This window comes from Corvus hawaiiensis, chromosome 3 (genome assembly GCF_020740725.1).
Source record: "Corvus hawaiiensis isolate bCorHaw1 chromosome 3, bCorHaw1.pri.cur, whole genome shotgun sequence".
Classification (NCBI taxonomy): Eukaryota; Metazoa; Chordata; class Aves; order Passeriformes; family Corvidae; genus Corvus; species Corvus hawaiiensis.
The window spans coordinates 77,821,572-77,835,623 of NC_063215.1; the positions used below are offsets into that span (position 1 = coordinate 77,821,572).

The 14,052-nt window shown below is 40.9% G+C and overlaps 1 protein-coding gene across 4 annotated transcripts in view; it reads left to right on the plus strand.

Annotated features, from left to right (window-relative positions):
- The window catches only part of RPS6KA2 (ribosomal protein S6 kinase A2), a 285,019-nt gene that overhangs the window by 261,251 nt on the left and 9,716 nt on the right, over nt 1-14,052 (plus strand). For all 4 annotated transcript variants that reach the window (XM_048298315.1, XM_048298318.1, XM_048298317.1 and 1 more), the window contains 4 exons: nt 4,923-5,012; nt 6,477-6,635; nt 7,812-7,973; nt 12,379-12,455. In XM_048298315.1, coding sequence (XP_048154272.1) covers nt 4,923-5,012; nt 6,477-6,635; nt 7,812-7,973; nt 12,379-12,455 — 488 coding nt within the window. The remainder of the gene's footprint in view (nt 1-4,922; nt 5,013-6,476; nt 6,636-7,811; nt 7,974-12,378; nt 12,456-14,052) is intronic.

A 14,052-nucleotide genomic window follows, 5' to 3' on the forward strand; every position in this document is an offset into this window, starting at 1 on the left:
CCTACCTTCTGCTGGACTTTATGTTGCTGGAGAAGCAGACTGGGACTTGTACCAGTAGCTCAGCTGCCTCAGTTCACACTCTGGTATCTCAGTTTCAGCTGCCAGGAAAGGTCACTTGGGGCAGCTGAAGACAGAGCAGAGGCTTATCCCATTTGGGACTGGGGGGAAAAAGAGCTATGGCTTATGCCTCTGCAGCATGACCCAACAAAACTCCTAATTCAAAGCTTCTCAACCTACTTTTTATCTATTCCCGTGCTGCAGGGTGTGCCTTCAATGCTTCCCCGTGTTTGTGGGTTTCGTTGTGGAATGAATCTATAAAATAAAATGGAGAATTTTTGCTGCAGTCCGTGGTCGTGGCACACACCATGGTGTTAAGGGTTAAAACACTGTGACAGTCTTGGGTGCATTCAGCTTCCCCAGGAAGGAAGGTGGCTACAATCACTCATTTCAGTTGACATGATCAGACAGCTTTTGAGTCTTGTCTCACTTAAAGAGAAGAATCAAGTCAGAGCCAAGCAAATGTTTTAATATAGTCTTGTTTGGTCATTAAAGATGCACAAAGTCCTTTCTCCCCGCCACAGAAAGACCCAACAGAGCAGTTTCCAGAGCTGGTTTCTGGCTAGCTCCAGCTTAACCTGGCCAGAGCCCTATCCTTTTCCTCAGTTTCATATCACTGCTCTTCCCATCATTTCATGTTTCTTTTCTGTCCTCTTTCTCGCTCTCTTGCTTTTCTCTCACTTTTTCTTTTAGGCTGTTCACTTTCCAGACAGTAAAGGCAGTTACACTGTCTCCTCCCACCTCTTGCCTTTTTCCAATCTCACAACTGTAGTGATGGAGAACTCCATGTGAGAAACACAGCCATTCTCCCTTCTTCTTGTGCACAGTCGTTCAGGTTAATTTCAGTGTTTGAAAAGGCAATTTGTATTAGCAGGGCTGGTTCAGGGAAAGCAGATTAGGGAGTGCTCACACGTACTGTTTCTTTGGCAGGGCTGTAAAGGCTGTAAGCCCCAGCTGGTGGGTGGTATCAAACAGCTGAAGGCTCCAACATTTGCTAGTGGCATAACTAGGTCCAGAAGAAGAGATTTATCTACACAGCTGGAAGCATGCAAATACCTTCACAAAAAGGCAACAAGCAAATATATATATATACACTGTCTATTTAGTTGCTGCGCCAATTTCAGCAAGGCTTTACCCACACGGAATTTTACTGATACTCTCTTTTATACTCATCAGTCTGCTCTGGCAAGGCTAAAGCCATTGAAAACCCATTAGTAAAAGAGAATTGGATGATTTTTTTCCATGCAGAAGACTTGTAGAAGGACTTGTAAAAACTGGACAGATGTGTTAATTGGGATTTTGAAAATATTCCGTCCTGATCCTTTCTTTGTTAATAGAGAAAGTGTTCAGTATTGTCCTTTAAAGGAGCTTGACTGACTTTAAAATATCATGAGGTTATTACCCTAAATCCCATTGAGGAAAGAAAAGGCACCTTTTTCTGTCAGTTAGTCACACAAAGGATGTGATAGTCAAAGAACAAACAAGTGCCCTATCAGAACAAAGGACACTATTGACTGTGCTGAGCCCATTTTACTCTGGAATTGTTTCATACACTGTTTGACACAGATGAGTTTCTGAACAATCCCTGGGTGTCCAATGCACAGAGAAAAGTCTGTTTACCTTATGCTCAGCTTCTTTCTCTTCTGAAGGGCAATAGGAGACCCTCGTGTGTCACAGCTCTTCTCTGCCCAGGTACAGTGGAGCTCACACTGTATTTTCAGTAAAGTTACTTATGCATTATGGTGGCTTTTTGACTTGGTGTTCTTCACCGCACATCTAAAGAGAGAAATAGAAAAGTAGCATCATTACCTATTACTCAAATTCTCAGGACTAGTAGCTGAGATCTTCCCTTAATTCTGTGAGTTCTAGAGAGTGAACATTCAACATTTTAGTTGAATTCAGCATTTTAGTTGAATGAAATCAGAATGAGTTTCCTAAAGGAAAGACATATTCCTTGCACAGGAAGAGCTGCTAGAGGTTCATGTACTGTCACAGAGAGGAACAGAGAAGAGTCTGTATTCATGCAAAACACAGTGTCTCAGAGGAAACAGGGACTGGGGTGGCAAATACTGTTTTTTACCACAGGAAATTCTGGGTGCATTTAACAACACAGCAAAAAACTCTCTGAAAGGATTGTAAAGCACTGCACGGGCTGCCCAGGGAAATGGTGAAGTCACCATCCCTGGAGGCATTTAAGAGACATCTAGATATGGCACTTGGGGACATGGTTTAGTGGTGGATTTGGCAATGCTGGGTTAATTATTTGACTTAATGATCTCAAGAGATCTTTTCCAACCTCAATGATTCTATGACTTTGTGAAAAGGAAGATCAGGAAGACTGGGTATCACAGCAGAGCTCTGGGGCATATTTAATGAACTGCTGTGGCCATTGCAACATACAAATAAAGAAACTGTGCATACTGCAGCCAGTCTGAACTGCAGAGAGATTTCTGCTGCAGCTGCAGCAGACACCTCCTCTGCTGCTTAATCAGTCATGGGCGAAGGCTAAGTCACAGGCACGCTGAAGAGAGGCACTGTCAGGGTGACAGACTCTTGCTGTGGAAGAAAAAAATTGTTCTGGTCTGTCCAGTCAAACTACCCAGGGACCGAGAGGAATTTGGCAGGTCCATTCATAGCTCTGACAGTGATTTGTGGCGTGGTTTTGGGTAGCTTGTCTGTCCACCTAATCACTGTATTGCAGTTTGCACACACATTAAAACAAAAGGCATGCATATTTAGGGGGACTGTCTTGCAGTTTGTATTTACATTGCATATTGTGAGTTAGAAGCATTAAAAGTCATCTACTGCTGTTACTACTACATCGGTAGCAGAGTGCTTTGGGTTATGTTGGTTTCGGTTTTGTCAATAGCTGAGACTATTTTTGGGTTGGATTTTTTTAGGCCATATATATGCATTTATAGTCCTGCATTATTAATAGTTGCTTAAAATTTTCCACAGCTCTGGATATTTCCTTTCACGGGGAGCTGCAACAGAAAAGGAATCTGGAATGTATAGCTTGCTACAGTAGCATAGTGATAGTGGTACTTCACATGGGTGGCAAGGTTTGTGCAAGGCAGGCAGATGCTAACAGGGGCACATGTGAGTTACTCCAGTAACTTGATAAGAGGTATATTAGTTTAGCCAAGGAAGTGGCCCTGAGGATCTTTTTGTATATTAGAGTTACTGTTTGAGTGGGACACATTCAGTCACTGTGGTTGTATTCCTGAGGAGTCAGTTGGTCAGGACTTCATTGGATTCTTGATAATCCTCAACTAAACTGGGAGAACAGCAGCAGAATTATTTTTTTTCATTCACCTGTTCTTGAGGTTTTCCTTTATTTATTCAAATGTGGACAACAACAATTTACCTGCATCAGCTGCCTTTTGCACTTTGATTTGTCACACTTCTTTTAATCCAGCACCAAATCACTGATATGGCATCAAATCCATACCTGAGCCATGGACAACTACTGACCATCATTATCACTGCACATACATGCCAGTCATGATGACTATGAAACCTCTGATATATATGCAGTAATGCATTATTATAGCTAATGCATAAGATTCTACTCATGTACTTGAATTTGTATCACCATAATTAAACCATGAAAAATGCATGCATTTTATAAAAAAGCAGGCAGGCATTTATCTTCATTATCCAGAGAGGTTTTTAAAAAGCTGTTTTTTCCCCGATAACACCATCATTTTAAATCTGTGCTCTGTGCCTAGTTCTTGGAGAGAACTAACCCCATTTAAGTTTGGAAGCCTTGATATCCAAGGCGATAATGGAATTATGATTTTCTGAAAATGCCACCCATTCCACTTCAGTAAATGTGTTACTCAAAAGTACTGCTGTTGTTTTCTAGCAGTAAGAAATAGAGCTGAAATAGTGTACTCCTAATGAGTTTTCAGTAGAATGAGTCTTTTGCCATTTCCTGGGCAGTTGCTTTTGAGATTCCAAAATTGCAGAGACTTCCCTTAGGATTATTTTTTGTTTCATATTGATCATTTAAATCTGCAAAGTGAGAAACATTAATCAATGCACTCAACTGGACAAATGACTAAAGCTCTTTGACTGACATCCCAAGTACAGGTAACAGAATCACTGAGGAGAAGTCAGTGCTCTCCTCATAGCTGGCCTTCCATGCAGTGATGCTCTCTAAGCACCAGGTGTCATGTTTTTCTAAGACTGGCTGCTACAAAACTAAAAAGTTTGCATGTCTTACTATACTTTCTGATAAGGCAAAAGATGCTGACTACATGAAAGTGATCTATAAAGCAGATTTCTTTCCAGTTTAGGAATGGGTGGGGAGTTCGGTTACATGGCCAAATGCAATCTGTGGTCACTCTGTTGTTCACTACATCAGCTTGGCCCAAAGAGCCAAGTGATTGCCCATAGCTTCAATTCAAATCTCCCCTGACAGAAATGTCTATACATTTTTATTTCTAACAAATACATATGACAATTAGTTTTTATTAATTTATCAGCATATATACAAGCATGTGCCAATATTATGATTACATCAATTTTTTATGTCAAAGAGATCATTTTAAAACTACTGTTATTTTAAAACTCTCAAGGTTGTTTGATTTCTAAATGACACTTCCTGTAACTGCCATTATTTATGGGTAAACAGAACTGTAGGCATCAAAAAGAGGGCCTACGCCTCCAGAATCTAAACTAATTATTGCTCCGTCTGCTTTGGCAGACAGTCAGCATGGCTCTCATTTGCATGTCCTCTCCTAGGATAATGATTAATAGAGGAATTTTGAATATTAAATTGTTTAAACTGTACGAATTGGTTGGTTTATGCTTAGTGCTGCAAACCAGTATTTGACTGCACTGTGCTTCATTTATTCCAGATAATTGATAAGAGCAAGAGAGACCCTTCTGAAGAAATTGAGATACTTTTGCGATATGGACAGCATCCAAACATCATTACTCTTAAAGATGTGAGTAGTCTTTGAGCACTTCAGCATTAAATGATTTTCATCTTATAGTCAGGCTTACTTATTAGTCCATGTCTGGAAAATTCTTCAGTTGAAGGTCAGAGCTAAAACCAGACCCATTGAAATCAAGGAGAAAAACATGACTTAACAAATTACTGGATAGCATTTGGAAAGACTGCTCAGGTTACGCATTCTCCAGTTACTGTCTTACAAACCATAAATAAACCAAAGGGGCACAGTGCTGGAGAACAACAAAATGGGTTTGGGTTGGCAGCACTATTTAAAAGGAGATCTCCCTATCTGGGTGTTTTGGGACACTGCTGAACACACACAGTGGTGCTGCTGGACAGGGAGATGATCTTTCACAAGCAGCAGCCATTCCCATGCAGCCTGTGAGGTCTGCTTTGTTGGGGAGAGGAGAGCTCACAGAGTCACTGCGATAGTGTTTTAATGCCAGGGACTATTTACCTTCTACTCAAGCAGCCTGAGAAGTCATTAAGGTATTTTTCTTCATCATGTCATATGAAAAATAGCCTTCACTTTGCTTAAGTGGAGTAATGGTCTTTAGTCAGAGATGTTTTAATTTTGCTGTCTGAAGTCTCACCTAAGATAGTCCACACCGTGTCATATTCAGAGTTTACAGAACAAAATCCTGCTTGTGTCAGTGGCCAGTATATTATGGTTTAGACCTTAGTGAATTTTATAAAAATCTGCTAATCACATGCTCTCAGGAAAGTCTTACCTAATTCCTTAGTGTTAAAGAGTATCCCAAAATCTATGCAAAATAAGGTTTTATATTCCTTTCCAGAAACATTTAGCATTGATGACTATAACACTGCCTATTATTTGCAGTCCAGATAAAGGATGATGACATGAAAATGGTTGTCCTCCAATTTAAATGACAAAATGTCTTTTACCAATTGCCATTGACATTGAATGTGTCTTGTACCTGATATCAACAATTTTCACCAGAATTGCAAATATAAACTATATAATATCATTTGATGCAAGCGTTGGCCAACAGTATAATACAGTTCTTTAGCTGATCGTGAGTCAAAGGGAAATATTGATATTTGAAATGGCAAATGTTACCCTGTGGAAGTGGAAAGAGAGAACACTACTGAGAAGAATGATTGGGTGAGAGCCAGCAGACATTTGAAGCTGTGTGGAGTGGTGCTGTTTTTAACAGCTGAGCCTGCTCTGCTGCCATGATAGCAGACCAGGAAAGCTACATTTCTGTGTGGACAAATCAGCAAGCTGCTACAGACACAAGAAAACAGTGATGACTTAAGTCATTTTATAAAGTTTTCTTTTTTGTTGTTAGGCATAATAAGCACATTTCCCACACATTTGCTGACACTTTCTTCTTGCAACATCTCACACAAGCAAGCCAACACTGTGATTAAAGGACCAACCTTTACCAAGTTAATGGGTCCAAAGCATGTATTTATGGTATGGCTGTTCCAGGTCTATGATGATGGGAAATTCGTGTACCTGGTGATGGAGCTGATGCGGGGAGGAGAGCTGCTGGACCGCATTCTTCGGCAGAAGTGTTTCTCAGAGCGGGAGGCCAGCGCTGTGCTGTGCACCATCACCAGGACTGTGGACTACCTGCACTCTCAGGGTGTAAGCACTGCTTTTTTGGCTTAGCTGCATCAACCTCCTTAAAATACAACTATATTTAGAAATAATTTAGAAAGAGAAAATGGTTGTGATTTTGCTTCTCTGAAATGTTAATATGTTCCCCCCCCAAAAAAAAACTTTCTCCATATTTATAATTACATCTGCTTTGTGAAATAGGGTCATAGGCTTTTTATCCATTTTCCACTGACCTGAAGCATGTCAAAGTAGTATTTTCTTTCCCACACTACAGTGACTTTCAAGTTCATGTACCTTCTTGAGATATTAGTTATATACTTTTTATCACAATCATTATTGCAGGACCTGAACTTTTAGCAACATTTCAAATAGGGAGCTGAATCAGCAGATAGGTAGAAAATCAAATGCTCAGCTCTCCAAATGAAGTGGCATTTTGAGCAGCTGAGGGGAAAGACTTCTGACATGCTGTTAAAATCTGACTTTTAAAGTCTAAGCTCTTTATATACAACAGTTTGAAAATCTCTCCTTTTCTGCATTTCAGGGACAAGCAGTTTGGATAACTAGTCAAATATTTGCTGCTTTTCCTGCTTCATGGTTAAAACAAAGTGCATTTTGTGCATTGGCTTCTCTGCTTTCATGGGAATTTTCAGTCTTGCTATAACAAATAAAAGCTGTTTTCCTGCCACTGAAATGCAGCATGTCTCGTAAAACACACAGTCACATGAAGTTCTGTGAATACATTTTGAAATTAAGAAAAAAACTAATCCTTCCTTTCAGGTGTGAGCCTCTCACATGGACAGTCACAAGAAGACCCTTACACACTTTCCTCCTATGATGTGATTTCTTCTTCACCTTTCAGCTGAGTATTCAGGGCCATCAAGCTCCAGAGGAGACTCTATCACCAAGATGTTTGTACAACAGCTGACTTCGACCACCCTCAGGAAGTTGCCTCCCCTTAGAGCAGCAGCCACCTTCTTAATACACCAGCAGAGGCTGTCAAACATTTTATTTCTCATTTTAACAGACTTTAACTTTTTTTTTTTCCTTCATTTGTCCAAGGCTTTTAAGCAAGTTTTTTTCCAAACTTAAATATTTTCGGCGTGAGCTCTTGACCTACCTCAACCAGCAGACCAAGAGTGGAAGCCAAGCCTGAGTGCTCCCTGACCTCCTCTTCTCACTCATTTCTCACTCTTCTTTCTTAAGGTGGTGCACCGAGATCTCAAGCCAAGTAATATCCTCTACATGGATGAGTCAGGAAACCCAGACTCCATCAGGATCTGTGACTTTGGGTTTGCCAAGCAACTGAGAGCGGAGAACGGGCTGCTCATGACTCCCTGCTACACAGCCAACTTTGTCGCACCTGAGGTAGGATCACATTTCAAAGCCTTCAGTAGTGTGTCCTGGGAAGCAGTCCTTTCTCCCTTGCTGCCTTTACAAGAGGAGCAAGGCAGAAACCAGGCTACTGGCACTCAAACAGCCTTTATTACCATAACTTTCCTATTCCTGGTCCTGTCACAGCAGTTGTTTTTCTCCTGACAGAAGCTGGTGTCTGTCTTGGACTGGTGCACACTATGCTTTGGCTCATTACTGGGATACATATCTTTTTTTCTCTAGCTGCTTCTAATCGGAGTGCTTTCCCTCTGGTGCACTGCATCAGAACAGGATTAAGGCTTAAGAGGGAAATCTGGTGTCAGGTTGCCCAGAGACATTGTGGAGCCTCCTTCTCTGGAGATTTCCAAAAGCCATCTGGACACAATGCTGAGTGCTCTAGGGGACCCTGCTTGAGCATGGAGGTTGAACTATATGACCCTTCCATCCTTAACCATTCCATGATTCTGTGATAAGACTGAAAACAAAAATCCTTGCATGAAATCTTTACTGTGCTGAAATCAGTGAGAGCTGTATTGTTGACTTTACTGAGGTAAAGAAACATCTCTTGTCTTGGGCTTTCCTAGTACCAATCCCCCCTATTCTGGGGGATGTAGGAAAGGCTTTCTCATTTTTACACACAGGGCAATGGAGGAAGACCAAACAGTTTGTCCTGAGCTCAGGGAGAGGTGGCTCTGCATCACTGGCAAGCGCTGCTCCTTTCATGCAGCCCTGCAGGAGTGGGCTTGGGTCATACAGCTGTTTCATGGCTTGGGCTCTTTGCTGTATTTGATCCATGAGATGTTCGTATCTGCTTCCTCACAATGAAGGAGCAAGAAGTTAATTTCTTGGGTAATTGCCCGTTTCTTGGAGTGATGAAAATCAAAAATTTTAGTACTTGCAATACACTACTTCAAATGTGTGTCTTCCTTTGCTTGTTTTGGTCCTTATAAGAAAAACAAAAAGCTATTGTCTTTAATACTTCATCCATTCTCTACTATCAAATACCAGTGTCTCTCGGTATAATCTAGCAATCTTTTTTTCTCCCTAAGCTAACCAAGCTATGTTCATCTGTGTGGTATGTGGCTGGGAAGAGAAAAATAGGATGATCTTTCTGTACAAGGTCCTTTCATGATACCAAAAGTTACAGGAATCAACAGCCTTCCTGCATCAGAAGGAGAATTTGTTATACTGAGACTATTGCTGGGCCAGTATAAATTCGTAACAGATTTTTCTTCAGCAAAAAAAATCTTCTATTGCCAAGATAGATTGGTTGGGGTTTTTAATTGCTGTTTGGTTAGGCTTCCATTTTAGAAATGGGAATGAGCTGTTCAAAATTTATCAAAGTACATTGAAAAAGTTGTGTGACACCACAGCCATTCAATTTCTAAACCACAAAAATAATCATGTTTGCAAGATTTGATGCACTCAGATTTCCTCCAAGGTACAAGATGCTTAAAATAGGTGTAGCTATTTTTCAAGATTGGCTATTTTGTATAGTTTCTGTAATCACAAACATTTCCAGTTTCAGATCAGACTCTTCTGATTTGAACTGAAAGCAGGAATCACACTCCCAGTCATTTGTGATGAGTAATACAGGTCCTGCTAATGCAGGAGACATTGGAGATTAACTGAAACATTACCAGAACTGGCAGGGAGCTTACATAAAGCCTTAAGTGCTTTTACATTTTACCTGTGATATAATGCTGCCCTCCAGCTTAGACTTGACTTTCATGTTCCCTGTCTGAGTCCGATGGCAACGTCTGCCACATGATCAGGAAAATAACTAAGGAGGCAGAAAGTCAGCTGAGCTGGTGACAAAGACGGTAGTGACCAAAGAAGGAGGACATATTTGCCCCCTTGGATCTCGCTTTATTTTGGAAACAGTTAATTTGCGTTTTAGGTGATAGCAAGAGCAAAGATGAAGGCTATCCGAAAGAGGCACGCTGCCACCTAGTGCGAGTCGTGCTGCATGCGAAGAGGAAGGAGCCAGGCTGTTGTACTACTGATGCAGTAGGGTGCTCTTGGATAAAGTAAATATTTTATTCTGTAGTTTTCCTACAAAATTCGTAAAGAACTATTGCTTTGTCATTTGAAATTATGAGGGTTTTTTATTATCTTGTGTACCCATTCACATCCCTGCTTGTCACAACTGAGAAAAAACTGTGTTTGTAACACTGTTAACCCGGTAAGTCAAAGCCTATAAAAATAAAAGGGGGTTGGAAAAATACCTGAGCCATTATCAGAATTGGATGAACCCAGGGTATCATTATGTCCAGGATACACCTCCACAATGTCTTGCTATGGTGTGGCACTAGGAACCAGTTTGTGCCTCTGTTTCAGATCCCACTAAGTTCTCAAAGTGACTTAAACTCCTTAATCAGTGGTAAATTTTTTTTGGCATCCATTACAGGAGGACAGCACTGCAACTTTTGCAAAGCTCTCTCCCTGATTGATCTGTTGCTAAGACACATGCTTGTTACTGTTCCATAGCATCTCCTGCCCAGATCAAACACCAGTCTTTTTGGCCAAGGTTTCCCACACTTTCTCCCATCAGCTCAGTGTTCTCTTTTAAAACACAGACCTGCTGGAGACATTTTCAAATAGCAGTGACACTGATAACTCACTGGGTCCTGTTGCTATCTGTGGGCTGAAGTTACTATTGATAAAAAGGTGTTTGCCAGCAAAGCTTTCCCTAGGCACTGGCACAGAGTGAGTGTCCCTGTTATCTAGCAGTGCACCTGCAAACGGAATGATAACACACAACGACACCTCGCCATCACTTTGGGGTTGTGTAACCACTTGCTTATTAACCTGCTCCACTAAGTATCATCACTGCCCCATTTTTCTGTCACTTACCTTGGGCTTGATTATCCTTGGTTATCGGAGGAAAGCAGAGAAGGAGTGAAAATGTAACTGTTCAAAAGTCAGTGAGAATGACCACAACAAAAGATAAATGTTGGCTATTCAGTCTCACAGGTGAAGGAAGAAGCAGCTGAGTTTGTCATATACCAAAGAAGTTTTTCCCATAAAAACTAACATTAATAGAGGGAGAATGAATGCAGGAACTAAAGAAATGGAAATAAATAAATCAGCCAGAAAGCCTATATATTATGTACAGGAGAGAGAGGCAGAAGCATGATTTTTCCAGCTTTGTCAACAGGAGGAACTATGGCTTTTTCCTGGTTTTGTTGCTGTGGGAGTTTTTTGGTTTGTTGGGGTTTTTTCCAGGTAGCAAATGTTCACTCAGCAGCACACCTGGCAGATGGTTGCTTTGCCACTCATCATTTATAAAATCTGTCGAGGCAACAATTTCTCAAACTGTTTTTCCTTAGCAGAGTTTGGTGATAGACTTCATAGTTTCTGTGATAGGCTTCAGCTACTTAAATCGCTCCTGGGTAATAAGGCTGCAGGTGAGAGAAAGACTTGCTGAATTTGTACATTCCTTTCTCATGTGCTTTGCAAAAAGATCTATCTACCAGTCTATCTGAAGAGGACAAAACTATCCTTGTGTAACAGAACTGAATAAAGAGAGGGCAGTTTGCTTTTGTGGGAAGATCTGGAGGTGGTCCCTGAGCTTAGTTGGTGACTTCACTTTCACTTGGACCTGCACTGACCCAAACAGGCATTTCTGCTAGTGTGCACTAGCACAAATGAAATCTGGACATTACCCTTACTGCTATACCTTACCATGTGTCGGTATTGAACTTACTGGTCAGATCTCTGCTGACTACCACAGGTCTTGTTTGCCCCACAGGAGAAGGGGGTCAAGTTTTAGCCTGCTATCTGTTACTTCCAGTCTAAATGTGGCCACTTTTCTTTACACAGAAGTAAGAGAAGCCTTTTAGCTTTCTTTGCAGTTGTCATGTATCTTCCTTAGTCTGACATTAGATATGCATCAGTGTGCATCCATTTGCTGTATCAAATCCAAACTGAGCTCAGTTGGAACACTTATTACCGTCATTTAGCCCTATGATGCATCCACGGTGTTGTTGGTAACTTTTATGTTAGGAGGATATGTTTCAAAGTATTAGTGAGCTTGTATTTCTATGAAGCATTTTAAAACACTGAAATACTGCTCTGCTTTGCTGCATGTTGGATGGTCAGAGGAGCTCCCAGACTTCCCAGGTCCACCAGGCTGCACCCATCTCTCTCACTGAAAAGGGGAAAGATGTGCTGAGTTTGAACACTAACCAGATCCTTCCAGCCTGGGCTTCACCTTGCTCCATAGCACTACTGGAGTTTTTGATCTCAAGGCAGCCACCTGTTCAAGGCAGATATGCAGCTAAGCCCTGGGAATGTCAGCAGACACAACCACTAATCAGTGCTTTTTGTAGATCAGAAGCTCAAAATTCAGGAATGCAGATTAACTTATTTCCATCTCTCTCTTTTCTTCCCACAGGTCCTTAAACGCCAAGGTTATGATGCAGCCTGTGACATTTGGAGCTTGGGGATCCTGCTGTACACCATGTTGGCTGGGTGAGTGACGAGGTTCTCCTAGAGCAGCAGTCTCCAGTGGGCTCAGCACTGTAGCACTGATTAAGCCTGAAAGGAGTCACAGATAAGGATTCTGGCCTCCTTAAGAAGTGTGTTCAGTTGTTAAAAGCAAGAAAATAGATGTCAAGACCTAGAATTAGAAAAAGGTTTTTTTAGAATGCATAAATAGCTTTGACACTTGACAAATTGTTTAGGTTTTTAACAGAAAGTGCCTGTATGCACTGAGACCTAGACGCCTAAAGGGTTCACTCACCACTTAAGCAGTGGGAAAGTTTTCCATTAGGAGAGGTGCATAGGAGTATGAAGAGCCACATCACGTTCACCTTATGTGTGGAAGAATGTTAATTCATTCTACTGATACATGTATTCTCCTCAGCTTCATTATTCTTCATTTGATACTGTTATTGAAGTGTCTGAGCACCTTTGAAAGCTAAAAAAACCCCACCCAGACATAGTTTTCAGATGCTATTTGAAAAACATGATTCAGAAAGTAAACTAAGAGATCAGCAAGAATAGCAACAGGTAGCAGAAACTTTTGAGAGGTACTTGGCAAAAATACCCCTACCAATGTGTTGGCTAAAGTGAAATACTAACACAGGAAGATGCAGGGAAAGACACAGATTGAAATAAGCAGTGAAGGATAGGAGTAAGACGTGCTGAGATGATTGGGAAACAAAGTGTGCAAGCCCAATCTAGAGTTATCAGGCCCCTGCATTTCATTTCTCAGAGTGTAGTATGTGCACATTTATCACACCTAAGCGCAGTTTGCAGCTTTTCAGTGATCTCTCTAAACTGTTTAATCTGCTTCATGATCATTCAGCTGTGACAGGAAGCTTGGATTCATTCCTAGGTTTTATATAGAAAACAAAAAGTTGGACTCTGACTTTCTGTTATTTGCATCTCTTGCCTTGTGGATTATAGAAAAGGTGCCAGGGGTCTCTATCTCATCTGTTTTAATCTTGATTACAGATGTGTTCAAGGTCACCTGAAATATATTGAGACTTTCTGGGGAAGTCTCCCAGTCTGCTAGGATCTCCAAGAACCTTTTCCTATTTGGCTGCTGCCCTAGACTGCTACACAGCTGGAATCAGTAAATTAAAATTAACACATTACCCACAGTTACATTTGTTTGGTTGAAAATGTTTCTTTATTAAATATGAAGAAAAAAGTCCAGATATATTTGAATCAGAAATACAAATAGCACAACTTAGTGGATATTAAATTTACTGACAGGTGCTAGTAACCTGTATTTCACTTTTCCTGCACTTATCAGAGAAAATAATAGTAACAAAATCAGTTGAGGAATGCTTTTTTTGGTGCCAGAACTGCATTTATGAATGGTCTTGTTCTTCCTCATTAGAGGAGATGAGTAGGAACTAACAAGTATTTACATCCAGGAATTTTTTTCTCCTTCTATCATCACTATGAGCAGAGAGGGCTCAGACAGCCAGGACTAGAGCACAGGACAGGATCCTGTTACTGGAGCTAGTGACAGACCTCAGAGTTTTTGCCAGTCCTTAACTCCTACTGCATCCCTCCTGATGGCTATAGATTGGAATAGCATTACATATCTCTTTGG